General features: G+C 58.8%; 4 protein-coding genes across 15 annotated transcripts in view; 1 reads left to right on the forward strand and 3 right to left on the reverse strand.

Moving 5' to 3' along the window:
• The window catches only part of CFDP1 (craniofacial development protein 1), a 67403-nt gene extending 63558 nt beyond the window's left edge, over nucleotides 1-3845 (reverse strand). The window contains exons 1-4 of the mRNA XM_075434245.1: nucleotides 3650-3845; nucleotides 3467-3572; nucleotides 2124-2343; nucleotides 177-295 (exon numbers count right to left, since the gene is read on the reverse strand). Of these exons, the coding sequence (XP_075290360.1) occupies nucleotides 177-295; nucleotides 2124-2343; nucleotides 3467-3572; nucleotides 3650-3830 (626 nt within the window). The 5' untranslated portion in view covers nucleotides 3831-3845. The remainder of the gene's footprint in view (nucleotides 1-176; nucleotides 296-2123; nucleotides 2344-3466; nucleotides 3573-3649) is intronic.
• A 241-nt stretch (nucleotides 3846-4086) lies between these two features.
• Nucleotides 4087-8271, forward strand: TMEM170A (transmembrane protein 170A). 3 transcript variants are annotated; one of them, XR_012765373.1, is made up of 4 exons: nucleotides 4087-4256; nucleotides 4339-4509; nucleotides 5128-6188; nucleotides 6888-8271. XR_012765373.1 is itself a non-coding variant. In XM_075434044.1 (3 exons), the coding sequence occupies exons 1-3, from the start codon at nucleotides 4121-4123 to the stop codon at nucleotides 5170-5172; spliced, it is 357 nt and encodes a 118-aa protein (XP_075290159.1). In that variant the 5' UTR covers nucleotides 4087-4120; the 3' UTR covers nucleotides 5173-8271. The 3 variants fall into 3 exon arrangements, 2 of the variants coding, with proteins under 2 accessions (XP_075290159.1, XP_075290157.1); XM_075434044.1 differs by having other exon boundaries at nucleotides 4339-4514; nucleotides 5128-8271; XM_075434042.1 differs by having other exon boundaries at nucleotides 5128-8271.
• A 689-nt stretch (nucleotides 8272-8960) lies between these two features.
• Nucleotides 8961-18888, reverse strand: SLC12A3 (solute carrier family 12 member 3). Of its 2 annotated transcripts, none has more exons than XM_075433575.1 (26): nucleotides 18589-18888; nucleotides 18203-18349; nucleotides 17884-17959; nucleotides 17586-17681; nucleotides 17305-17444; nucleotides 16516-16626; nucleotides 16225-16336; nucleotides 15839-15969; nucleotides 15493-15577; nucleotides 14979-15133; nucleotides 14306-14413; nucleotides 13941-14064; nucleotides 13770-13871; nucleotides 13520-13675; nucleotides 13342-13441; nucleotides 12819-12930; nucleotides 11521-11661; nucleotides 11251-11357; nucleotides 11019-11101; nucleotides 10762-10833; nucleotides 10479-10580; nucleotides 10171-10282; nucleotides 9781-9867; nucleotides 9556-9691; nucleotides 9385-9452; nucleotides 8961-9102 (listed from the first exon to the last, which is right to left on the reverse strand). In XM_075433575.1, exons 1-26 carry the CDS (start codon nucleotides 18886-18888, stop codon nucleotides 8961-8963), a joined length of 3105 nt encoding a protein of 1034 aa, XP_075289690.1. The 2 variants fall into 2 exon arrangements, with proteins under 2 accessions (XP_075289690.1, XP_075289688.1); XM_075433573.1 differs by having other exon boundaries at nucleotides 10747-10833.
• Nucleotides 18889-25128: 6240 nt separating this feature from the next.
• NUP93 (nucleoporin 93) overlaps nucleotides 25129-26748 on the reverse strand; it is an 82920-nt gene continuing 81300 nt past the window's right edge. For all 9 annotated transcript variants that reach the window (XM_075434224.1, XM_075434221.1, XM_075434222.1 and 6 more), the window contains one exon: nucleotides 25129-25362. In XM_075434224.1, coding sequence (XP_075290339.1) covers nucleotides 25252-25362 — 111 coding nt within the window. In that variant the 3' untranslated portion in view covers nucleotides 25129-25251. The remainder of the gene's footprint in view (nucleotides 25363-26748) is intronic.

The following is a 26748-nucleotide window of genomic DNA, read 5'->3' on the forward strand; positions in this document are numbered from 1 at the left end:
AGAATCTCAGTCTCACTTTCCTTGAGGTCTGTATGTGCCCATGACAAAAAAAAAAAGCGTAAAGGAAAAAGGAGAAGAGACACCGTGCTCCACAGCACATCTCCAGTCCGCGCCCAGCAGAGCGGCACCCGGTGTGCTCCAAGCCCGCAGCAGACACATCGCATCTGCCAGCTTACCTGACTTCCTCACCAGCGAAATCAAACACTTTGGTGATCGTCACTTTTCCTGAATCTTTTGACTTCTCAGACTCTTTTGGCTTCTCCTGAGGCTTCTTCCCACTATTCTCTTCTTCGGCCTGTGAAACACGAAGGAGAAAGCAAAACCATGCATTTGTAGAGCCAAGCCAAATTTGAGCCCAAAGGGCCGAGGACCCAGCGCAGAGCTCAGGTAGCACTGCATCATCCAGCCAGGCTGGCTGGTCAGAGCAAGTCACCCACAGACAAGAAAAAGGAAACAAACTTCCAGAAGGAAATTCCCCACTTTGGTTACAGGCTCTCACGGGAGCTCAAGGATCCAGACAGACCCAAAACGAGCAGCAAAAATGTAACTAAATCTAGAAAGGAGCAAGAATACACTGCTGTGGTTCAAAAAGCAAGCAAAAGCCTGAAGACTCAGTTCTCCCAAACTAAGCACCACTAGGCAGTAAAGCTGCCAGGGTGCAGTACACAAAAATATGTTTATTTTTACTCACACAACCCACCAGGAGGAAAAGCAAGGCTGATCTTCACAGAGAACCCTGAAGATATTAAGCTACTTGTCAATAACGTCTCTTTAATGTGAGAGGAAAATATCTTTATTAAGCAATTTGCCAACAACACCTCTTAATTTACTCAGTCACAACTACAGCTTTTAACAGCATACACAAAAAAACCTCAGACCTTATAAATAATCAAAACAAAACCCAAAATTCTTCCTCTAAATCAACCACACGCCACAGATGTCTTCGAGCAGACATGTCCAAACCAAGATGTTCACAAAGACTGCAGAGGAACTGCATCTCTCCATAAATTTTCCCAGGCTATGGAGGAACTTCTGCTAAAACATGAGTGGTTTTTGAATCTGCTCATAAAAATAGAATTGCTCAGAAGCAAACTTATCCTCCCTCCTTCTCTCTAATTCTACCTGTAACCATCTCAGTTGTTCAGCCAGTAACAGCTGCGGTGGAGAGATGCAGGAGGGTTCAGATGAAAGGACTCCTCTAAAAGCTGCAAGCAAAGATTACACAACTAAACTTGTTCTGCAACCTTCCAACGGTCCTAGAAAGAAGCCTCACACAGTGAGGGAACTGTACTCGCCAGGCATCAAGTCAAGAGTCCAGACTTTTGCTACAAAATATTTTCTTGGCTGACCACTCAAAAAAAAAAAAAAAAAAAGACAATTCTAGCAACAGAGGGTCAGTCTTGGTACCTTCTTCCCTTCCACCACCTTCAGTGCGACAGGTTTTGCAAGGCAAATACATGCATTTGGTTTTACTAAAAACCAAATTATTTTAAATAGCTGATTACACACACAGAATTCTCTCTACAGAAAAGCTCTGCAGACAGAGAGCGAGAGCACGTTAATGGGGTTTATAAAGGAACCTAGAGAGAGCCAGATTCACTCTTATCACAAATGACCATCCCAACACGCAGCATCTTCCAGACCCCCTCCCTGTACGAGGATGAGGGGCAAGGCACAGAGATGCCAGCACAGGTCTCTTCTGCTTCCCCACTCACACACTCTCACAGTCTCCCCCTTCTCGGAGCATCATGAAGGGCGTGAGCCTCACGAGAGCACTGCGTCCACAAGCCCAACTCAGACCGAAGCCCGCTGGGCTGCTCCTATCTCACAAGGAGAACCCAGGACAAGATAGAGAAGCCAACAGGGCTCCACGGGACACTCCGCGATGCTGACCAGCAGCTCCAAAAGCAGCACTGCCAGGTCACAGACCTCCCCAGTTGGGAACAAACCAGCAGCTTACAGTTTGCCCCACGACGGAACTCCAGGCTTACAAAGCAGATGGGGCAGGGGCAAACCCAGCCTCTTCCCAGCTCTGACTGGCACCTGGTACCAGCTAGAACCAGCGCTGCGTGCTCTAAACCTTCAGGCCCGTCCCACACTCCCTGGGTGAAGGCCCCCGTTACCTTCTTCGCTTGCGTGGCAGCCCCCGCTTTGGGTTTCTGTCCCACGTCGCTAAGGAAACTGGCCCAAAGAGCATCCTCTTTCCTTTTTTCTTCTTCTTCTCTGTTTCTTTCCACCTGCTCTATGTTATCTACTTCCTCTTCCTCCTCCTCTTCATTCTGCTGAGCCTTTTCTTCTTCTTTCTCATCTGGCTCCAGCAAGAGACCTCCTTTCTTCCTCTTCCTGGAAGCAGATGCCAAAAAATAAATAAATAAATACTCCGAGGTGCTGCAACACTGTTCCAGAGCTGGAGCGCAAGCAGGGGCGAAGCAGCGTGGCATTCCACATTCCTGCCAAGCTGTTCTACCTGGGACGTTTCCCCTGATCTCAGGGGGTGAAGGGAGTTAACGAAAAGCCGATGCTGTTGGGAAGACACGGCGAGGCTGAAGCAGGCAGGCCCCTGCAGCGGGCTGGCAGGTGTGTGCCACGTCCTTAAGTACGCGATGGGCTCCGGGATGCTGCAGGACCCACTTGGGCAGGACAGGAACCAACCTCCACCAAACCGTACGTGCAGGGGGGGCTTTCTCCCACCTCAGAATCACAGAATGGTGGGAGTTGGAAGGGACCTCTGTGGGTCACCCAGCCCAACTCCCTGCCGAAGCAGGGTCACCCACAGCAGGCTGCACAGCACTGCGTCCAGGCGGATCTTGAATATCTCCAGAGAAGGAGACTCCGCAGCCTCCCTGGGCAGCCTGGGCCAGGGCTCTGTCACCCTCAGAGGGAAGAAGTTCTTCCTCATGTTCAGCTGGAACTTCCTCTGCTTCAGTTTGTGCCCGGTGCCCCTTGTCCTGTCGCTGGGCATCACTGAAAAGAGTCTGGCCCCGTCCTCCTGACACCCACCCTGCAGATATTTGGAGGCATTTCTAAGGTCCCCTCGCAGCCTTCTCTTCTCCAGGCTGAACAAGCCCAGCTCCCTCAGCCTCTCCTTGCAGGAGAGATGCTCCAGTCCCCTCCTCATCCTCGTAGCCCTGCGCTGGACTCTCTCCAGTAGCTCCTCATCTTTCTTGAACGGGGAGCCCAGAACTGGACACAGCACTGCAGATGGGGCCTCACCAGGGCAGAGTAGAGGGGAAAACCTCAGAAAGGCTGATTAGAAGGAAAGCGATTAGCCCGCGGGGAGGGTTTCCCGGCACCGGTTTCTCAGCCCCCGACGCTAACCGGGACGCAGAACGGCCCTCCTCAGCCCCTCCGCGCCGCGCCCCGAGGAACGAGCGCAGGCGGCTCCCCCGCCGGGCCGGGCCAACGCGGGCTTCCCCCCCTCTCCCCGGGACAGCGGAACCGCGGATGGCTGCGCCCGCGGCCGTACCTGCTGGCGGGGCGGCGGGGGCTCCTCCTGCCGCGGGCCGGCCGCGGGCTGTCCGCCGCCTCCTCCCGCACCAGCTCGCTCACGTCGTCCTCGCTGTACTCCGCACCTGCAAGCGCAGCCGGTGAGCACCGGGACCGGCGGCGACCGCCACCACCACCGCCCCCCTGGCCCGCCACCGCTCACCCGACGGCACGTAGTCCTCGTCCTCGGCCGACGAGTACTCCTCCGAGCCCGACATGCTGCCGGCCCGGCCCCGCCGCCGCCTCACGCCCGCCCCCGCCGCCGCCCAGAGCGTCGCCGCCCGTTCCCGAGCGCCCCCTTGCGGGGTGCGCCATGGCTGCGCCTCCGAGGCTGCGCGGAGCATCGGGAGCAGTGAGGAGAGGTCAGCCAGCGGGCTAGAGCGCCCCTCCAGCCCCGCCCGCCCAGGCGGCTTCCGTGGCCAGGGGTCTCCCGGCACTCTTTGCGTCCGACAGCCGTTCCCATGGCAGCGCGGGGGTGGGGACGGGGGCCAGGCTGCTCGGCCGCTTCACTGGCGAGCGGCGGTTGGCGGAGAGCCCCGCCCGTCACGAGCCGCGCTTCCCATTGGCTGAGGCGGGCGGAAGGTGGCGGGCGGCAGAGGAGGCGGCGGATGGCGGCGGCGGCGCCGCTGAGGGGATGGAGGGCGGCGAGACGGGCGGTGGCGGCGGCGGCAGCGGCGGGGGGCTCCTGCAGCAGATCCTCAGCCTCCGCCTGGTGCCCCGCGTCGGCAACGGCACCACCACCTACTCCAGCCCGCTGTCCACCTTCCCAGGTACCCTCCGCGCCGCGAGGCCTGCTCGGAGCGGGGCCCTCCCGCCGGCCCCGGGCCCGCCTCACGGCCCTTCTCTCCGCAGAGATGTGGTATGGCGTCTTCCTGTGGGCCCTCGTCTCCTCCCTCTCATTCCACGTCCCGGCGGCTTTGCTAGCGCTCTTCACGCTCAGGCACCACAAGTACGGCAGGTTCATGTCGGTGGGCCTCCTGCTGATGGGCATCGTGGGACCCATCACCGCCGGCATCCTGACGAGTACGGTAGAGGCCCGCAGGCAGCGGCCCGGTGGCTCCGTGGCGGTCAGAGGTGCCCTTCGGGAGGGCACCCAGCCGCGGCGTCCCCCGGGGGGGAGAGGCGACAAGGGTTCTGGTCCTGTGCCCCTCCGGCCTCGTGTCGGGAGGAGTCGGGCCACTGGCCCGCGCTTTGCTGGGTGCCAGACGGGCCCGTCAGGCGCAGAGCCGGGTGGGCTTCCCAGTTCCTGAGGCCAAGCAGAAAATCACTTGCAGGTTTGGGGTCTGCGCCCCACACCGGGTCCTGTTTGCAGCCCATGGGCTGTGGTGCAGAGGATCGTGTGGCGGGAGTACGTCCAAAGCCACCCCAACCTCCACGCACCTCAGCAGAGCTTCCCCACCAGTTCACCCATTGCCACCAGCACGCGTTGCTTACCGGCTGAGGTTTGTCACGGTAAACCCAGTCCGGCATTTCTGCCAGCCGGTGCGCCAGGGGTTCAGGGCCCGCTCCCGCAGACCCCCCCCCCATTCTCTGCCCAAGTCTCGGATCCGCTGAGACTGCCCCCCGCTTCGTCCCGGCGGTACAACAGCGCACGTCTCGCCTGTTCGCTCACGCCTTCACGGCTTTTTCCCCTCTCCGCAGGTGCTGCCATTGCTGGAGTTTACAGAGCTGCGGGGAAAAAGATGATTCCCTTTGAAGCCCTCATTTTAGGAGTGGGCCAGACATTCTGCGTGGTGGTGGTTTCCTTTCTACGCATTTTAGCCACTCTCTAGCTCTTCCTCAGACGCTGGAGATCGCAAATCGAAGGAAGAGTGAAGGCTCTGCCGCCTGCGCCGTCTCCAAAGTGAATCACAAGCGAGCGCGACTCGAGGCGTGCCCCGGCGTGTGCTGCTCCACTGGTTAAAGGCCGTGTGAAGGCCTGCTCCTGCCTCCAGCGTGGCTTGAAATTAATATTGCGAATCTTGTTACTTTTTGGTAACATTAAGTGCCAAGTGAAACTTTATTTCTCTGGAGGGTAGGAAAATGGCTTCCGGAGGAGGAGGCCCACGTACCTTTGACCAGTGATGAACTGTAGCCACAGGACGCAACTAAGATGGGACATGAGCTGTTCCGGGGTAGAAACAGTACTGCAGAGTGGCGTGATGTCTTCGGAGCTCACTTAACGCTTTGACCTCTTGCTGCTTTGTTTGCGGTGAACCTGGAGCTCTTTTAATGTGAATTTTTTAAATGAGAAATTTTAATTTGTTTTCTTCCTGGCCCCAACTTTCTAATACCAGGCCTTGGTCATAGTGAATTTGGGAGCAGCAAAGGGAAAAAATCATTTCAGATGGATGAAAGCGCAAATCTGTGGCTGAGAGCTGTGACTACAAACGCTGCGGCAGGGGAAATAACCGAAGTTAAAAAAAAAAAATTGCTGTTTTTGTGAATTTTATTATGGTGAAGCTCTCCTGGCACTGTGCACCTTCTGCCCCAGAGGCGACGCGCAGCTGGCCGGGCGCTGCGCCCCGCTGCCCGCGCGAGAAGCCCCAGGGCTGCGTCTCGGGCTCTGGACAAGGCTCGCGTTTTTAAACTTACCCGTTCTCCTTTGACTTGCTGAACATGTTTACGTTGGCGTGGCGGAACTGGGTGTCTTTGCTGAGCTGTAAACATCGCTGGACAGCTTGTGTAAAATGCCACCCGCTGCCGCTTCGCTGACTGCATTGGTGAGAACCGCACGGCTGTCGGGACTTGGGGTTTCCCGGGTGCCGGGGTGGGGAGCGCCCTGGCATGCCGGCGGGCGGGACGCCTGCGAGGGTCCCAGGAAGAGCCGGGGTGCTTCTCGTGTCCGTCGGGGATGAGCCGTGTGAACACAGCCCCAAACCAACCCTTACCGGCAGGCAGTGTGGCCTCCCCTAATGACTTGTTTTCGTTTGTGGGTTTTTAAGTGACTTTTAACTAACTGCTCGATCCGCCCTCTTGCCTGGAGGCGTGCCACGTGGCCCGGGCTCTCGGGCAGCCGGCTGGGCGTGTTGTGGGGGCTTGGTTTTTCGGGGCCCTCGAGGAAGCTGAGCTGGAGTCCCAGGATTTGGCTGGGCGGTGGGGCCAGCCTTGCAGCTTTGCCGTGGTCCTTGCCGGCATTCGCGTGGGCTGCTGAGGGAAGGCGCCGTCTGTGCCCAGCCTCGCCGGGGACACGACCCGGCAGGGGTTTTGCTGAACTCCCTCGGTTTCCAAACCAGCTCACCCTTTGCATCTGCAACATTTTGACCAACCCTCGACGAGGCCCTGTGTTTGTCGTGAAAAAGAGTTTCTCTGTATGTCCTGACTTCTCTGGAGTGGGCTGTTGGCAGCTGATGGCGAGAGGTGCTTTTCAGGAGCTGCTTACTGAGATTACCTTAAATTTTACTGTGGATCCTTCTCCTTAGGCGAACGAGGCCCAAGCTGTCTAACGCACCTTGGATCTTCAGAGTGTGCTGTGCTGCGTGCAGAGGGCTGGTCTTCCTACCGCTGCATCCCCCGGGGAAGAAGCAGGAATAACGATCTGCCCAGGTGTCTTTCCCCCTTTCCGCTTTTTATTTCAAATGGCTGCGGACACAGCGCTTGTCCGGAGCGCCTGGTTTAATTCATGGGAATTATCCCGCGTTTTCCTGGATGGATTAAAAGGCTTTCACGGGACTCAGGCTGGGCAGGTCTGGCCTTACCATTTGGGTGATGCTGGAAACCAGCGTCCTGGGCACCCGCTGTGCCTCCTCTCCCCCCGCCCTGGTGCTTGGCATCCCTCAGTAGCAAGGACTAAGCCGACTGCAAGGGGGAAAGCGCCGTGTCAGTGTGCCACAGCGCGAGGCTGGTTCCTCTGCAGTAACAGGGCTGAGGCATGCAGGGGACAACTCCAGGCTGTTAAGAGCTCAGAACAAACGAAAAAAAAAATTGCTCAATAAAATCAGTTGGTGCTGGGCAAACTGAAAACCTCCCATTTTCTACCCATTGTGATCTCCCAAAGTCTGTTTTCGGGGGGGGCAGGGGGGTCTCCTTCACCTGCAGAGCTGGCAGCCTGGCCACCGTTTGGAAGTGGAGCGGTGGGAGCCGGTGGTGCCTCGCTGTGCCCAGGCACTGTGAAATTTTCGGGGGATTCTTGCGTAAAAGGTGAACAATCAGCTGCTGACTTGGTGTGAGGGGTGTGAGTGCTGGAGGAGAGTTCTGTGTGTCGCCGCCACACTCGCAGAGCATCCTCCGCTCCCCTGGCTGCCTTCCCGACCTCCCTCTCCAGTAAAACCAGATCTGGACGGGAAGGAGGAGGAGTTTTAGCTGAGGCACCAGATCAGTCGCTGCCGGTAGTTTCCTGCCCTCTCATCGCGTCGGTTTGGTCTTCCCTCGGTGTTCCTTCGCCTGAGCGAGGCGAGCGGAGGAATTCCTTTGGTTTTCAGTGGGCGTCGGTAGACTTCCCTCAGTCAAACTTGCCAAAAGCTGCAAAGAGCTCGCAAAAATGTCAGCGCCGAGGTGTCCCGGGCTGGGCAGAGCTGTGAACCCCCAGCCGGGGAGCCCAGCCGGGATCTTCGGTCGAGGAAAGGCCTTGGCAGTGTTCCTGGAGCAACATCGCTGCCCGAGCTGAGGCTCGGGGCCCCGCTTTGTGTGCGCGAATACCCTCTGCGCTGGGCTGGGTTCGATACCGCCCGGCGTCCTGTCTTACTAACGACTGCGGCTGTCGCGAACAAATCTTTGTATGATAGAAAACTCTGTAAATTTTATTTTTCTACTGACACTCTGATGAAGGTGGTGATGATCAGTAAACTCTGTAAAGATCAAGGTGAACGGAGTTGTGTGTTTCTCCTGCAGGGCAGCGAAGGGGCCTGGGCTGTGCTTTTGGAAGCGAGCCTTGCTCCTGCCTCGCGCGGAGCAGGTCTCTCCCGCCCAGGGCCACCTGCAGCAGGACCCGTCCTGGTTCTGGCCCTTGATTTTGTCTCCGTGAGGAGCTGGACACGCACCTGCAGCCAGGCACCGCCGCACGAGGTGACATCTGGCTGCTGCTGGGCTGTTGGGGATGGGCTCAGCCTCTTTGGAGGCCGGGAGTCCCCATCCCCGCGGGGACGTGCGGGGTCCCCGCAGCCCCTGGGCTCGGTGCTGACCCGTTCCTGTGCCCCTGGGGCGGTTCTAACGCCGGGACAGTGGCTTTGCCGGGGCCATGGGTCAGTCCCTGCGCACCTCTGTCCCCTTGCTGCTCTCGGGATGGGGCACGGTTAACCCTGGGCTTCACCTGCACCGCTCCAGCCAAGCCCAGGGCCGGAGCACAGCCTGCACTATGGGGTCTGCATCATTTTATATCCACACACAATCTGCGTGGAGCGAGAGCGGCCAAAGGAGTTGCTAAGAGGGTGGCAGCTGTGCACAGCAGGCGTTTCCCGAGCCTTTGCTGCTCCCCGAGATTCCCCGGGCGAGCGTGCACCGAGATCAAAACTGGCCTGAAAAATCCACATCCCGAGCCGGCAGGGATCCAGGAGGTTTTATTGGCAGTAAAAGGTCAGCACGTTCTCCTGGTTTCCGCGGGTGAGGATGACGGGGGGTCTTAGGTCCTGCGAGAGGGTCTCCAGCCAGGCCATGTAGAGGGAGCTGGGGCAGCGACCCTTCCTGCCGATGGGCAGCGTGCTGCGGAGGCAGCGAGGGGCCGGGTGAGCGCGGCGGGGCACGGCCCCCTCCGTCCACGCCGCCGGGCCCTGTCCTTAGCCCCACTCAATCCCATGCTGATTTGCGGGTTATTTCCCTAAAAAGGGGCAACGCTCCGTCCTCCCTCCCGACAGGGCCCGGGCCGGACCCCTTGGTGCCCTCCGAGGGCTTTTCCCCGCGGCATTGGGATGTCCGACCCCTGGGACATCCAGAGGGGCCGTTCACGGGGCGAGAAACGGGCGGGAGGGCATCGCTGGCACCTACATGGCTATGAGCGCCGCGTCCTGCGAGTAATCCAGCAAAATCTCGTTCAGCCTCACTTGTCGGAGCGACTGCAGAGCAAAGAGGGGTGGCAAATGCAAAAGAACTCTTTCCAGAAAGACCGGATTTTGTCTCAGGAGCAGGAGACCCGCTGTGGGAGCCCCCCGGCACTACCTTGGCTCTGTTTTTGTGGACCTCCTCGTCAGAGATCTTCCAGGGGCAGCCCTGCCTCATCTCGTTCACCGCCGCCTCGTCTTTGAAGCCGTCGTTCAGCCGGAAGGGAGTGATCAGGTCGTCGAACCTCTTGATGCTGCAAGGCAAGCCAAGGGTGCCGGGTAAGGGCCGCGGGCGGGTTTGGGGGGGCTGGGGGCAGGGGGATGAGGGGAGGGGGGCGGTTACTGCTCTGGCTGGGGTTTCTGGTTGATGTCAGGCAGGATGTGGACCTCGTGGAAGCCGAGGCGGAACTTGCTCAGCAGAGAGACGATCCTGCCGGAGGGAAAAGGGCACGTTTTCCAAAAATGAGTGGAGCGCAGCAGCTCCGGCAGGGACCCGTCCTGGCAGAGCCCCCCACCGCCGCCCTCGCTTTGCCCTTGGGTTTTCCCCGGCCCGCGATCGCATCGATTTTCGGAGGAGCAAGGTGAAGCAGCCAGGTCGGAGCCCACAGATCCCCTAACAGCAAAGCCTGGGGGGCTCGGGAGGGGACGTGGCTCCTGCCACCCGCCTGTGGGGACAGCAGCAGTGGCCACGTGGCTAAGCAGGGCTGCGGGGCGCGCGGCCACCGGCTCTTACGCCTTCCTCTCCTCGTCCATCCTGTTGATCTGCCCGCCGACAAACACCCGGATTTTGCACTTTCCCCAGCGCTTCTTGCGCCCCAGGAGGTAGGGGATGAGCAGCGTCAGACCTGTCCCCAAAACACCCGATGGGTGACGTGGCAGCGGTGACCCCGCGGGCTCGCCAGCGCTTCCTCAATGCCGGGTACGCCCTGGCACCATGCGGCGAGGACCGAGCCCTCCTGGGCACCGCGATGGAGGTGCTGGATTCGTGTAAGCCGGACAGACAGACAGGGAGGAGCCGCAGCAGCCCAAGGTGAAGGTTACCTCCGTCGTCGAAGAGCCAGTAAATGTCGATGGTCTTCTTGCCCTGCTCGCTCTGGAAGATGGTGCTCGCCTGCTGCTCGCCAGCCAAGGCGGTGGGGTCCGCTGCCAGGGCAGGAGGGTCCTGGCGTCAGCGAGGGGCACCGCCAGCTGCAGGGAAAGGCTCCTGGCCCCAGCCCTGCTCCCCTTCACCGCTCGAAACCCGCGCCCCTGCCCGCAAATGCAGCTCCCCGAAAATACTCCTGGGAACCGGGGATGCTCCGGGCAGTGCCAAGCCAGGACCGACCTGTGCCCGGGACTGCTCTGCCGCCAGTGCCATTCTCCCCGGGCTGCTCCGCCACCTCGAACATGGGGTTCACTGGGGAGGGAGGAGAAGAGCACAGGCAGCAGGGCCGTGCCCCAGTGTCCCCATCCCCTTCTGTCCCAGCCCAGGAATGATGTCCCATCAGGGCCGTGACCTTCGCCTGGGGACACGGTGCTGGCTGGCACGTCCGACAGCTCCGGCACGTCTCTGAGCAGCCCCGGCTGCCCAAAACCGCTTACCGTGAGCCTGCACCACTCGGGAGACGTTCAGCCCGTCCTTCATCCTCATCAAGCACACGCCATACTTGAAATCGAAGGCGTCGCTGGAAGGAGGGAGGAGAAAGCAGTTAACGGTGGCCGGCTCCTGTCGGGTGGCACTGCTGGCCCGGCCAGACCCTGCGCACGCGGCCGCAGCGTCCCCGCACCCAGCCGCGGGATGGCGGATGGGGCGGAGGAGCCGGCGTGGCCGTACTGCAGGATGCCCACGTAGTCCTCCAGGCTCTGCGGGGACGCCGTCCGCCAGTTCCTCTTGTAGCCCAGTGCCAGGATGTTGGGTCTCATCTTCCCGAGGCCGGCAGCCTATGGATAGATGTCCCCGTGAGACCCCTCTGCAGGGACAGACGGATGCAAGTGGTGTCAGCCCGCAGCGGAGTGTGGGGAGGTCGGGGGTGACGGTCAGAGCCCCCCGCATGGTGACGGGAGCAGAGGGACCCTGACGGTCGACAGCTGAGGGTGGCTCTACCTGGATGAGCATTTGGACGCCGCTCCTCAGATCCTCAGCCACCACATCCGTGTAGAAAGCCTTGATCTTCCTCTTCCTGAGCCACTTGGTGTGGCCATCTGCCATCAGCTGGGACTCTGGCATCTTCTGCTTCCGCGGTCCCTGCAGGGAGCAGGGGAAGGGGCTCAGGCACGGGCAGCCCCTTCCAGCTGCTGGTCTTCCTCCTGAGGAGCTCTGGCTCCTCTCTTCCCAAGTCACTGGGAAGACCGGGATGAAACAGAATCACAGAATCCCAGCATGGCAGGGGTTGGCAGGGCCCTCTGTGGGTCACCCAGCCCAACCCCCTCCCCAGGCAGGGTCACCCAGAGCAGGCTGCACAGCACCGCGTCCAGGCGGGGCTTGAATATCTCCAGAGAAGGAGACTCCACAGCCTCCCTGGGCAGCCTGGGCCAGGGCTCTGTCACCCTCAGAGGGAAGAAGTTCTTCCTCATGTTCAGCTGGAACTTCCTCGGCTTCAGTTTGTGCCCATTGCCCCTTGTCCTGTCGCTGGGCACCACTGAAAAGAGTCTGGCCCTGTCCTCCTGACACCCACCCTGCAGATATTTGGAGGCATTTCTAAGGTCCCCTCGCAGCCTTCTCTTCTCCAGGCTGAACAAGCCCAGCTCCCTCAGCCTCTCCTCGTAGGAGAGATGCTCCAGTCCCCTCCTCATCCTCGTAGCCCTCTGCTGGACTCTCTCCAGTAGCTCCTCATCTTTCTTGAACTGGGGAGCCCAGAACTGGACACAGTGCTCGAGATGGGGCCTCACTAGGGCAGAGCAGAGGGGGAGGAGAACCTCCCTCGACCTGCTGGCCACGCTCTGCTTAACACACCCCAGTGCCCGCATGGAAGGTTGCCATCACAGCAAGAAAAATGGTGGATTTTGGGAGTCAACAGCCAAGGCACATGATGCCAGCAGTCCCATGGCTGTGGATGAGCTGGTGTTTGCTGCACCACGTGTCCCCAGTTGCCCTTGGGGCTTCAGGGCTGCGGGACCACCCCTGTCTTCTGAGCAACCGCCCTGTCCTGCCGTATCTTAGCTTTGGCAATTAATTGGCAAGGGGAAGCCATTAGCCCCCAGGGACACCCTGCTGCTTCATCAATATTGCTTAACAAGCTAGAGAGGCTCCCAGATGAAGCACCTCATCATCTGGCAGCACGTAAATGGGCACGTTTCAACCCCCCACCCCCTGAGCGCACCAGGACACATCCGGAGTTCCCAGCCCACAGGTGGCCGGAGCCCCCAGGATGAGGAACCAGCCAGCTTTTGCAGGTGACTCACGATCAGCACGTTGCCGCAGAGCATCAGGCTGAGGTTCTTGGTGAACGTTCCCACAAAGTCCACCAGCGCCGGGCGGAAATTAGGAGGGCCGGTCAGCACCAGGCATTGCGGTCTGCAGGCAGGGAGAGAAAAGGGGGAGAAGGCTGATATTTCGGAGGCACCGAGCCTCTCTGCAACGAGCTGTGCCTCTGCTCCCATGTGTGGCCAGCGGCAACGATGAGGCATCTTTACAATGAGGCAAAATCACGTGGCTGAGGGTCCAGCCTCAATCTTTGGACTTTTTATGTCAGATTAGACCAATGTGGTATGAGGAAGGCAAGGTTTACCCTGCTTTCCACCTCTGTCCACATGGCAAAGATGTAGGATTTTGGAGACAGATGCATTTTGCCGGGGCTCCTGGTTACCGAGGAGGGTGGTGAGGACGTGGCCATGGGCACGAAGCCATCCTGGGTTTGCCGGTGGTGGTGGCTGGCTCCGCATCCCCCCTCCCTCCATGCCTGGCATCACAGCAAGCCGCCCTTGCCTGTAGTTCTTGATGTGCTCGTCCACGTCGCTCAGCCCCACCGAGTAGTTGAGGGCCATGTTGTATGAGCTGGCTTGCATGGAGGAGCCCCAGTTGATGTCTATGTGGGGAAGATGGATTAGCAACAGGGCCAGACACCTCCCGGGGGCATCGCCGGTGCTGGGTTACCACCACACACCTGGCTTTTTGTAGAGGACGTATCCCAGGAGGAAGATGACGATGCCAAAGGCGATGAGGGCCGCCCACCAGGTCAGCAGGAACATGATCACCACCGAGATGGCGGCCCCGAAGAGCGCAGCCCACTTGCTGTAATACCGAAAGGAGGGTCGCCAGCCTGCACGCAAACACACAGAGCGGCCGCTGCTGGGACGGGGAGCCGGACGGGGAGCCGCCCACCGCATGGCACGGCACGGCACGGCGCAGCCCACCTGGGGAGTTGGTGATGGAGGCGTGGAAGCAGCTGAAGTTGATGAGGGCGTAGGAGCAGAGGAAGAAGTTGGAGATGATGGGGGCGATGGCGTTGAGCTCGGCTGCGAGGAGGAGGAGGGTGAGCTGTCAGCGGCAGGGACCAAGCCACCCGGCTGGCGGCGGGCACCTACCGATGAGGATGAAGCCGATGGCGATGACGTAGGTGAGCATGTAGCCGCGGATGGGCTCGCTGTTCCTCCCGTAGCCCTTCCCGAAGAAGCCAATGAGAGGGTAGAGCTGGTCCCTGCAGAGACACTGCGGGGAGAGGAACGTTGGGGTGGTGGGCTCCGCCGGGGACGTGGGATGGCAGCGCCGCGGCGGCTCTCGTGCCCGTAAGAGCAAGGGCTGGATGGGCCTCGCGCCTTCACTGGCAGCAGCACCCTCCTCACCGTGAGGCTGCTCATGGCCGTGAAGCCCCGAGCGCGTGCCCTGGAGCATCGCCTGCTGCCGGGCTCGAGGGTGGGAACCGGGGGACGTGGACGCGTCGCCCGCTCACCTGGAAGACTTTGGGGGCTGAGACGAGGCAGGCCAGCGCCGAGGAGAGCGTAGCGCCGAAGATCCCCGCTGTGATGAGGGGGCCGAAGCCGGACACCATGCTCATGCTCTGCCCGAAAACCAGGCAGTCAGGAACCCCAGCACCCCAACCTCCGCCCTGGCCCCAAGGGATTTCCAGCCCCCAGGCCCTGTCCTGCTGCCCTCCGTGCTTTTCCATCAGCATTATCCAGGCGGCGAAGTCCAGTCATGTCCGAAAGCCCGAGGAATAGAATCATAAATGTTGGAGAAGACCTCCAAGATCATAAAGTCCAACCATCTGCCCAACCCCACCACGCCTGCTAAACCGTGTCCCCAAGTGCCACATCCAGACGTTTTCTGAACCCCTCCAGGGATGGGGACTCCCCCACTGCCCTGGGCAGCCTGTGCCAACGCCTGACCACTCTTTCAGGAAAGAAATTTTTCCTTATATCCAATCTGAACCTCCCCTGGCACAACTTGAGGCCGTTTCCTCTCATCCTGTCAGACGAGACGTGGTCCCCGGTGCACCCCCATCACACGGGTGCTTTACTGGCACGGGTGCCTGCTGGGCTGCTGGGGGGATGCTGGGCATGGAGCTGCCTGGGGAAACCCAGCCTGGAGCAGGGACCGGGGCGGGCGATGGCCCCGAGAAGCACCTGGTAGTAGTTGCTGAGCCCGTATCGGCAGCTCTGCTGCTGGGCGCAGGCGGTGAAGTTCCAGCCGAAGCTGCAGGCCAGTCCCTCACAGCCAGGCGAGCCCACCGCCACGCTGTCGTTGAGGCTGCCCGAGGCGTCCCGGACCACGCAGGAGCCTGCGGGAGGACGCAGTGCCCGCTCGGTGCCTGCTCCCCTGCTGCACCCGGGCCATCCCGGCAGCCGGAGTGGGGCCAGTGTCTCTCTGCGGTTTCACGCAACCGTTGCCTGTGACATCCCCCAAGTCCCTGCCACAGGGCTGCCCCACTGCACGATGGCGATGAGCAGTACCACGAGCTGCCTGGCCCACCCAGGAGGACTTTGCCCCCCGTGGGGGCAGGAACGAGCTCTGGCACCTGCGGCACTCGCCCCGGCATGTCGGTGCTGGTGTCCACAGCTCACTCCTGGCTCCCACCACCTCCATCCTCCCAAGGCACCCATTTCAGAGCGGGAGGGTCCCCGAGGAGATGCTGCTTACCAATCGTAGCGGAAAGCACCAGGTAAGACATGGTGGTCCAGAAGATGGCCATCAAGGTGCCCTTGGGGATGGCCACAGCGGGATCCTGCCCAAGGAAGTCACAGAGAGATGGGAGACACCTTTCCAGCAGCGCCGCGAAAATGGCATTTTAATTGCGGCTACTATACAAGAGGAATTGTAATTCACTGCGACACAAAGCCACAGGGCATCTCCTGCCTGAGCCTTCCCCAGAGCTTCCGGAAGAAATAAAACAGGGTCTAAAAGCTGGATCAAAACCAAAGCCCTGGGGAAAATGGGGCTCGAGCTCTGCGAAGCGCCGGCTCAGCCAGCAGCACTCAAAACCCACCTTCAGGTCACCCGAAATGTTGGCCCCAGCCAGGATGCCGGTTGCTGATGGGAAGAAAATGGAAAACAAGCCGAAGAAGGAGCCCTCGGGTCCGCGCCAGCTGGGCACGAAGTTCTGGGCAAAGATGTCGGCTGGGGAGGAAGCAGAGGAGAAGAATTTGGGGCCTCCCAACCACCTTTGTCCTTGCTGAAGCATCTCGGTGCAGGATGGGGGCACACCACTGATGGTGGGTAACCCACGGGAGGAAGACGCCACGCTTTTAATGACATCTCTCAGCGAGGAGCACCTTCCCTTAGCAAACTCCTCTCCCAACAGCAGCACCGGGCCGGGCTCCAGCGGTGCACTTGGACCTGTTGAGCGTAACCCCAACGCGGGGCTGGACCCACCTCGGTAGCTGAAGAAGCCCTTCGCTTGCTTCTCGGCGGTGGCCGGGATCACCGTCCCCACCAGGTAATTTATGAAGGAAACCAAGATGACCAGGAAAAACAGTATCTGTGCCTGCCAAAGCAGAAGAATATAGCTGAGGGGTTGGGAGAGGTTGAAAATCTCATCAGGAGAAACCCTCGCCTGTTTTCGGGGAGCTATGAGCATCCTCCGCTCCCCGGATGCCCGGCGGGCAGTGAGGACGGCTCCCGTCAGCCCCAGGGAATCGGGTGAGCGGGAGAAGCGAGCGTTACCTTGGCCTCCCACTCCATGCCAGCCAGGGAGATGCCCAGCAGCACCGTCACGGTGATGACCCCGATGATGCGGATGTCGTTGGTGGGGTCCACGATGAGGGCGTTGTGCTCCTGGGGAGGGGGAACCGCCCGCAATGCAGAAATCGCCCTTTCCCTTACCAAACCACCGGGCTTGCCGCGAGCTTTAGCAGCCGGTGGTTGATTGTTGGTAGCTTGACGTGAACATGATTATTGATAATTGACGGAGGAGGTGGGGCTGGAGGAGATGAGGATGCAGGAGGTGGAGGGGACGTATCTGACCTAGTCTTGCCGAGAGACTAGGTGTTCGTTTTGTTTATTGTGCTTATTTTATGGCTTTTTCTTTTTGTTTTTCTTAGATTTTGTTTGCTTCTTTGTTGTAAGTCTAAGGAGAAATCCATACATACGAAGGGAGGTTCCCTGAGTATGATCTGAAAGTTATCTGTGATATAAGTAATGAATATTCCCTTTTCCTTCAAATATTTACCTTCCCAAGGAATGTTTTATGTTTCAGTGCATAAACTTGATCTGTTTGTCTTAAACAAGAGGGGAAGGGGGGGGAAAGAAGAATTAAGTAGATATAGAAAACAAATAAAGAATGACAAAGACAGTCTAAAACATGTAAGTAAACCTTCTAGAAATAGGAATGACATTTGAAACTTTTCTTCATCTAACTCTTTTCCCCTTTCGTAATGATCCAGGCAAATACACGTTACAAAATGATAAGTAGGGAGAACAAAAATAAGAGGACACGCAGAGCTGCTTTCGTACCTGCAGCAGGTCCCGGACGGTTTCGGCGAAGCCCACCGTGTGCATGGCCACGGCCACCGCGTTCGCGAAGGCGAAGATCAGCCCGATGGAGCCGCCCAGCTCCGGCCCGAGGCTCCGCGAGATGAGGAAGTAGGTGCCCCCTGTGAGGCACGGGAACACCCCGCGGCCTCAGCTGCCTCCCCGGCACGTTTTCGGGCTCCCCCCTGCACCCTGTGCCAGGAGTTGACGTCCACGGGGCAGCCCCAGGGTGGAGGAGCCCCCTGGGGCAGGGGACACGCTACCTGACTTCACTTTGCCGTTGGTGGATATGGCGGAGATGGACAAGCCGGTGATGGTGGTCACCGTCACGGACATCAGGATGATGAGCCACGTCAGGGCTGCGGGGAGAGGGCACCGCTTCCATCCTGCAGCCCCGCAGCCCCGCGGCCCCCCTGCCTTCCCTAGGAGACCCGCAAGGACCCCACACGTCGCCCTGTGCTTGCCGCCGCCAGCATCTCCACCCCACCACCCCTCCCAAGCATTTTGGGTGACGGCGAGCCCGCTGCTGCCATCCTGCCCACGCTGCGCCGCGGCACCCACCGATTCCCGCCTGGGCGGTGATCCAGGGCAAGCGCAGGTAGAGGATGACTCCCCAGATGTTCAGCATGCAGCGGATCTGGGGGGGCAGAGAGGGGCACTGGCGGTCAGTGCGCGGCACTGGGGACGGACGGGGCCCCGCCGGCTCTCCTGCTCCTCCGAGCGAAACCCACCCTGCCGAGGGGGGCGGGGGAATGGTTCAGAGCACAGATGCTTGTGAAAAATATGTATATATTGGGAAAAAAGTGACTATGAGGGGCAAACACACCGTGCCCCTGCTGGGGGGGGCGGGAGGAGGCTCCCCAAGGGATGTCACACTCACCATCACGCCCTTCACCCATCCGAAGCGGACGGGCTCTGGCGCGGGGGCTCTGCCCGGTTCCGCTGCCACCTCCTCCGGCTCGGCCTCCGGCAGACCATTGCTCCGCTGCGGGTCGGACACCGGCACGTGGAGCCCGGCCGGGCTGGGCTGCGGGGACGAGGGGAAGGCAGGTGAGGGGGGCAGGGCTGGAGGCAGCCAGCCATCCCCGCGGGGAGAGCGCGCAGCTGGATTATCCCTCTGGCTTCTCCCTGGGGTCACGCTTGGGATGCGCGCGTCGGCACGGCGTCGAGGAGTGGGAAACGCTGCGCTCCGGACCCATTGCGGGGGCCGGCAGCACAGCCAGGGGATGCCGGAGCCGCCGGCGGCACGGCCGGACCCCACCTTACCCTGAGGATGGAGTGCAGGTCCGCCAGCGAGGGCCTGCCCTTCCCGGCGTCGCCTGCGCCCTTGCTGTCGGCGTAGTGCTCGTAGGCGGGCACCACGTCCACCGTGTTGTAGCCGAAGGTCCTGGTGCAGAGGGTGCTGCCGGAGAGCTGGGTGGGGTGGGCGCTGTCGCAGCTGGCCCCCTCGGCGGCTGCGTGGGGACCCCGGCCGCCCTCCTCCGTGCCCAGGAGGGTGCTGATGGTGAAGCGGCCGCTGCAGCAGGACAGGGTCGGGGCCAGCTCCGGGACGGGCAGCTCGGCCATCGCCCCTGCCCAGGTCCCCGCTGGCGGTGCCTGCCAGGCTGGGGATGGGGCGGAGAGGGGCTCGCCGGCTTTATACCTGGCCAAACCGGAGCCAGGCGACCGGCACCCACCCACCGCCGTGGCTAACGGGGGAAAGGAATCGGCTGGAACCACCCCAAGCTGGTCAGGGGGGAAAAAATAGCTGGAAGGGGTATCAAACCGGCCGTAATGGGCATCGCTGACTGCCAGCGCTCGATGGCGGCGGCGATAACGGGTTGGAGATTAAGTCCCAAGGACAGATGGACAGAGAAATGCAGCGCTGAGTTCGCCTCCGGCCCTGACCTGGGAACATTCAGTTCCCACTGGGATTTATTATGGGAAACGGCAGCAGACTCCCACTCACGCTTGCCCTTTCCTGGGATACTGCCCCAGATCCGGCAGGTCCCATAAATTATCTCAGCTGGCCCGCTGTGCTGAGCCGTGCTGGATGGGGGAAGGGCAACGGCCCCTTCTCCTCACAGCGAAACCAGGGGAAAGGGGGAGAGCGCAACGCCGAGGGAGGGGAGGGATGCGCCCGCCCGGACACAGGGGAATGGGGATGGAGAGGCCAGGGGACACGGAGCAGCAGCAGCAGCCGCCGTCCCTCCGTGACTGCCCGGGGCTGGCAGCGCTCTGGTTCCGGGCAGCAGAGATGCCCACGGCCCCCCTCCATCCTCTCGACCCCAGGGAGGGGGAACCCCGAGCACCCGGGGTTCAGAGCTCCCTCAAACCCCATCCCCGATTCGAGGAGCCACTCAAACCCTTCCCTGCATCTCATAAAACACGAGCTGAAGCTGCATTGGCTGCGCGGCGGGCAAGGACGGGGGGAGGGACGGGCAGCTTTTATGGCCCTGCAGCCCAGCGTCACATGTGCCCTTAGAAGCCGTTACAGATAAGATCGGCGAAGACAGCAAACAAGGCAGGCAATAAAATCCGAGGGCATTTGAATTGCAGCCCCCCCCCTGCTTTGCAAGTTAATGGAAAATTCGGGCTGCGGGCCCCGCTGCCTCTGGCTGTCTTTTGCATTCACGCACAAATTTTCACCTGATTTTGAGGACTCGCTCCAGCCCCCTCCTGTTGTTCGTGCGCGAGTGGACACCGTCCGCAATTGCATAAGCCCCGTGTGGGCCAGGAAGCTGAGGACAGGCAGCCCTGCCCGCAGCCCCCCTGCCCGCATCCACCCAGCTCAGCGCTCGTAACGCCCGGGCAGTGCAGCGCCCACGCGCCAGCCTGGCAAACAGGGAGCAGGGCGAGACGGGGACGAGGAAAAAGCCCCGCTCTTGCACCTCGTGCAACAGCTCCTGTCAGGTGGATGCCAGCTTCCTCCCACAACAGATGCGGCAACAGACTCCGGCCCAGCAGAAACGGCTTTATTTCAGAACCTCGTTATTCCATCCATAATGCTCCCTAGCACAAATCTCCAAGATAGGGAGGGGTCTCTGCGAAACACAGCGCGGTCAAGGATGCTCCGGGAGAGCCGCCAAGACTCCGGATGCCGGGCGAGGAGCGATGCGAGTGGTATGATGCAACCCTGGTGTAGTGAAATAGCCGGATAGTCGGATGCGCTTGTCGTCGGCCTGATTCACAACACCAGCTGCAGCACCAATACCAGGGCTGTCGGGCGCTGGGAGCTGCAAGCGGGAGAGCGGAGCTCTGCGGCGCGGCCCTCCAAGCCCTCCGCTGACAAGCAAAGAGCCGCCACGCTGCTTCCGCAGGGGCTCTCCCTCGCTGCCGGCTGATCCCTGGTCCGCGCTGGCTGTTAAATGCACCCGGAATCGAGTTAGGCAGAAAATGGCACAAAGCTCTACGTGCAGCTTCTTCTGAAGTTTGCCAAAGCGCTATATTCTGGCTTTATTATCACTTGTCCTGTTTCCATCCCCATGGGAGAGGGAACCTACCGCCCTGGGTGACACTGGCCACGCAGACGACACGGGGGCTCAGCCCTGCCAACCCACCGTGCGGAGCAGGGCTCGTTCCTCGGCGCCGCGGGGAAGGGAGCCTGGGAAGAAACAAACAGACAGCGATGGAGGCCACCGCCAGCAGCCTTACCCGACGGGGCCGGGGGGATCCGCTCCCGCCTCCTCCAGAGCGTCTCCATCCCTTCCAACTTCAGACCCAGACGGGAACGGGACAAAACTCCCAGAACAGGGGCAGGAACAGCGGCCGTACTCAAGCGCTGTCCCCCCGCAGAGACACAGACCTGGAGTTAACGATACCGCCTTCTTCCCTCCCGGCTGGAAGGGAAACAGCTCACTTGAGAGGCTGGGATTTATTTAAGTTGGGGAGACGTGTTTTGAGAGGGGAACAGGAACAAAAACATTCATTAAATTTCGTTTTTCTGAAGAGAATTCCTTCGGTTCCTGCATGGAACAAGGCCCAAGTGCTGTCTTGGGCAGATGCCACAGTGGTGGGAGACCGTGGTGAACGAAGGAGCTGCCTCATTTAGCATTTGTCTGGAAAACAAACCACAACATCAGGGTGGAGATGCAGAACCTGCAGTCGGTGGGGAAATCCAAGAGGAGGCGGCGGAGGAAGGCACCGGGCAGGCTGCAGGCAGTAACCTGCCTGAAGACCAGGCACGCAGCGGGGTCACGGCGCAGGCACCGCTGCAAAAATACTGAGAAGAATTCACGTTGTTGGGAGGGCGATAAAAAGCCCTGCGAACACCAAAGAAACCGGGCTGAGAAGACAGGCCCCACCGCCACCAGCCCACAGCAGCGTTCCAGAGGGGCCCTGAGGCACGTTTCAGGTGGTTTTTCTGCTTGTCAACACCTGCTACGTTCTCACATGAGCTGGTTGGCTTCCCTAGCTCAGTTGAGTTTCTACCAGTAGCCCACGCTTAACCCTGAGGGCAGAGGTTTAACTTGTTTTTTTTCCCCTCCTGGGCAGGTAACGCAGGGCAGGAGGTCACAGCGAGCATTTCCAGACTCCCCTGCAGCTCCCCTCCAGAGCCAGACCACAGCGACTCGCACCTCGCCTGACGGACAGGCAGAATACGAAGCCTCCCGGACCGCTACGCCCACACCACGGTGCTCAGGGACGTTTTGTCACCGATGAGCCGTGCAAGCTGTGGAAAACGGACCGGGATGCGCTGCATCTTGCAGCTGCGGCCGTACCGGGACGGAACGCCACGTGCTCCCGAGGCAAACATCTTGTCACTCTTTCCTCAAATCTCCTCTAGCAACCCAAGCTGCTTTTGACTCCAACTAGTGAGCCATCGTTAGGATGCACCTCGAGGATCTTTATTACTGAGAATTAGGCCCAGAGGAGGGAAAAGTAGAGGGAATTACCGTAAATTTGATCTGCAGCATTCATCTGTACTTTTTTCTCGTACAAAGAGGGAGAGCTCCGCTGACTTAGAGAAGATTTGTCAGTTTATGGTAAGAATAAATTCCGCTCAGAGGAGCATCCCCAGCTCTGCTGCAGACTGCGCCTGGCAGACTACAGACGCTCCGACTCGCTCGTTATCAGGATTTCCCATCTGACCTGCGCGCAGCCATCCACGCAGACTGAAGCCCTTCACGCCAAGGAAAACGGGGGTAGCTCTCGCTACGCCTGACAGCACCACGCTGTAAAAGCGAGCACCGCTCCCTGTTGTAAAGGGAGTGCGTAGTGACACCCCCTTTGAGCACGCTGCTCCAAACACGACGTCAGAATTCAGCGACATCCCAGAAAGCCCTTCTGGCAGATGAAATACTTTGGAACCCCAGGCCCAGCCCGCACGTTAGCAAAGTCAGAGTGCGACAGCACAAAGGGTTAGGAAGCTCGCTGCAGCAGCAGTGGGTCTGCTGGCCAGACACCCACGGGAGCAGAGCGGCGTTGTTCTCTGCAGCAGCGAAGGGTGACATCTGGACAGCCCCGGGGTGGCTCACTGGGCGAAGCCCCAGTGCGTGTCGGCATCTACCTCAGTGCAGCACAGCCCCGACACGCGGTGCAGAGAAGAGCCAGGTTTGCCAAAGCCAGGCCTAGGCGAGGAGCCGGAACCCACTGCTCTTGGGAACGCGGGAAGACGGATGGGCTGCAACGTTCACAACCTGCACAGGAGCAAGCAGAAATCACAGGGCAATCAACAAGAAATAATTTAATTCCAACTACCTGTGGCACCTTCTGGTACACCCACAGCCTCCCACGCCTTGTCTGAAACAGGGCTGGGCCTTACCTTTCCCGAGTTAGCCCCCGGGCTTGGACTCCTGGGGGTTTATGTCCTCTGTCCATGTATAGCACACGAAGGACAACCCTGGCTTTTCAAAGTTTGAAATAATTCACTTTCTGTTTAGCTCAGAAGGGGCCAGAGGCTGGAGTCACAACCGCCGAGCACAAAGGCAGCCAACTGCACACAGCCATCCATTTTCTCTTTTGCCAGCAGCCGTGAAGGCTGAGGAGCCCTGGAAAGCATCTGCTGTAGCCAGCCTCCGGGGACAGACAGGAAAAGGGCAACTTGCTGTTTTTCAAAGGTGCCTAGGCTCAGCGTTTGAGATCAGAACCACGCCAGCGAGGCAGCACGATAGCTCAGCTGAGCAGGGGACAGGAGCAGCAGGTTCTGCGAACGGCAGCGGTGAGGGCTGTGCCCTGAAGGACCCTGTCCCTGCAGTGAGCGGGGAAGGTGGCCTTCACCCTCCCGAACAGGCTCCGGCAGATGCTGTCCCTCTCTTGCTCGGGTCAGTGGGTGCCTGAGGACAGGTACACACTCGGCAGCCTCTCCGCATGTGAAGGGGTTTGATGCCAGGAGTAACTCAGGGACGGGGGCCGAGTGCCAGCAAGAAAAACACCGGCGCGGGGTGATCCTGCGGGTCCATACGGGGGGCAGTTCCGGCCTGAGCAGCACCGCCTGCCAGTGTCAGCAAAGGCGTCTTGCTCTGCCACCTACCTTTTGCTCACCCGTTCTCACCAGGTGAGATGGATCAGATGAATTTTCAACTGATAGACACCAGGAAGCATTCCCACATGAATATGCCAAGAAATGTTATTATCTAATAACGCTTTCCACACTCACCTGGTGACATTTGGTTCGGCGATTCAATCCAACTCCTGCTCCAGGAGCGCTCGGGGCCGCACGCGGTCCCTAGCTGTATTAGCTGGGAGCCCAGCAGCCAGTTGGCTAACGCCGAGACACCGGGGTCTGGGTGGCTTGGCAAGCCCTCCCTTTGCTTCCTGTCCAAAAGGCTGACAGAATTTATGCTACAGCGTTTCTGGTGGAAAAAGTAATTAGGAAATTATCATCACATCAGTCAAACGTCGCTCTGTGCTGTTAAACTTCGACATTGCGAAATGGAGATTCGTTCTCTCCCGTGACAGCTATTGACATGCAAAGGCTGAAATGTGCCCCCACGCTGCGTTGCCCACTCTGTACCCGGAACCGCACAGTTCTCCTACCCCAGTAACACAAACGGCGTGAGGGCAAGACAGCAGCGGTGCAGAGACGTGTAATCACCAACACTCCTCCCATTGCAAAGACAGGCAGCTATATTAAAGAGAAAGGCTTGTAATAGAACATGCTTCCTGGGCTTTCACACCGATTTAATTGTAGCTCCAAACATTTAAAGGTAACGATTTTTTAATGCCCCTCACTTCATCGCGACTCAGGTTGCCCACCAAACCAACAGGAACATCCAGTAACGCACCCACACTTGGGCTTCTCTGGTCAGCCTCCTCACCTCTCCTGCTGAACTCGACACGGGATCACCCTGAAGGCAACCAGCTCCAAACCCCGTGTATCACAAAAATCTCTCCTACCAAAACATGCCTGCTTCCAATCCCTGCTGCTCCTGCAGCTGCTTCAGCGGAGCTCCAGGATTTGCAGAGCTGTGTACATCCGAGACACTGACCCAAGAGTCTACACGTCGTGAAGCGTAAATGAATCTCTGCCGCGCACAGAGCTCGTCTGCGCCACAAACACACAGGCCACACAAGACAACGCTATGGACTGACAGGAGGGTGTCACACATGGGGTACCATAAACAGATTGTCAACATTTTACATGCATTCAAAAACAAAAAAAAAACCACCCTGGAATTTCCACGCTGTATGTCCAGCAAGCATTAAATTGAAGTTCTTCTGCACTTCCGCTACAGAATTGCTCATTCACCTTCCTACTGCAGATCTGACTTCTTTCTCTGCGTAGCTCATTAAGAATAACTTTCTAAATACAAACCAATTCAAAATAAAATGAATAAAAACATAAAAGCACAAAAATCAGTGAAAATGAAAATGTCAAAAAACAAATAGAAACCAAAGCAATTTATTTCCATCAACAAAAATACAGAATACAAAACGACACTGGTCCCACCCTCTGAGCGTACTAAAGCCAGGCATGGGGTGCTGCAGCCCCTCGCGTACGCCTCTCTGCTAATTCATAAGGACCTCCATCTGCACCAGCCTGGCGTTCGTGTCTCCCGAGGTTCGGTAAGGGATCATTCCAGCAAACGTTATCAGCGCACGAGCTTGAGATCGAAGTTGCTAAAAACCAGAAAAATAAAGTACAGTTATGTTAGTATCAAAAAACCCACAGTGAAGGCGGAGTTAGACATGAGTTAACCACTTGTCTTTTCAACCAAGCAAATGGAATCTTTATTTCTCAGAGCTGCTCTCTGGGTAACGTATCTCCGCGTTCGGAAGGAAATCCGACTGCTTCCTTTTCCAGCCATTAAAAGCACATCAAGTTACTCTCTTGCTTTAAACCTCCCCCCCCCATTTATTTAAAATTACCAAAGAAAAAACATTTTCAACAACGTGGGGCGTTGCTGTACCGCAGCAATCCTGTAATTTCTGCGTCAAGTGGGCTTTCCCACAGCAACAGGATTCTTTCCCACCTTTCAGAACATAAAGCCGACCCTGCCAAACTGCAGCGTTAACATTCTCCAAGCAGAAGCACCAGAAACCAACTGGTGGTGCCAGACGCAGCTGGAGGTCTCCAGCATCACCTCTGACATACTGACATCCTTAGAGGCTCTCCACTCCATAACGCAGCAAAGCTAGATGTACCAAACACATTCAGAGACCTTCACCTCAAGTAACCAAAGCCCTTTGTGCGCACCAGCAGGCTATGTAACAGCTGAAGAAATTCAGGAATAATTTGTTCCCGTTGTTCAAACAATTAGTAAACTGAAAGGAAAATCATTGCAATAACCAGCAGAGCTCTGGAGCATATAGAAAGCCTGAATCTTTCTGGGAAATTGTGCAGACTGACTGTTCTGATTGCTCACGGTGTTTTTTTCTTAATTATTAAGCATCTATAAGTTCCTGTACCAGAAGATCCCACCGTTCAAATCCTCCTTTAACCCACCGACTGCAGGGAAAGCTGAAGTGGCTTTGGCTGCTGCGGGCAGGCGGATGGTAAACCTGACAGCAGGAACTTAAAAACGGAGAAGCGACCGAAGGCCCTTGCACGGCTGGGAGCAGCTACAGACACCGTCCCCGAGGCCGGTCCGAGCAATCCTACCCCCTTTTCAGGGTGATGTTAGGTCAGTCGTTCATTCTTTGGCAACAGACGAGCTTCAGAGGCCAACAACGGAAAAGCCGGGATGCTAACCTGATGTTTGTTTCAAGACACTGTCTAAATGCTCCTGCTTCAGCTGTGCAGAACACCTTGCACTTCACACGTGGGGCAGGAAAGCGAGTTTTCCTTAGCGCTGAGATCACAGCCATTTAATTTTCCATTTCTATTCCCCCATCTGAAGCAAAGCCGTGACTGTCTATGAAGCCCAGTGGCCTGGCTGAACCACAGAGCAGAGTTGCCGTCTCGCGCTGCGTTCCTGTCTGGCCCAGGAGGATGAGCGCCGGGAGCTGCAGACGCACGGCCAGCAATGCCGTGGGCAGCACTCCTCCCTTCCCCAGCGCCGCGGC

Source organism: Opisthocomus hoazin, chromosome 12, assembly GCF_030867145.1.
Source record: "Opisthocomus hoazin isolate bOpiHoa1 chromosome 12, bOpiHoa1.hap1, whole genome shotgun sequence".
Lineage (NCBI taxonomy): Eukaryota > Metazoa > Chordata > Aves > Opisthocomiformes > Opisthocomidae > Opisthocomus > Opisthocomus hoazin.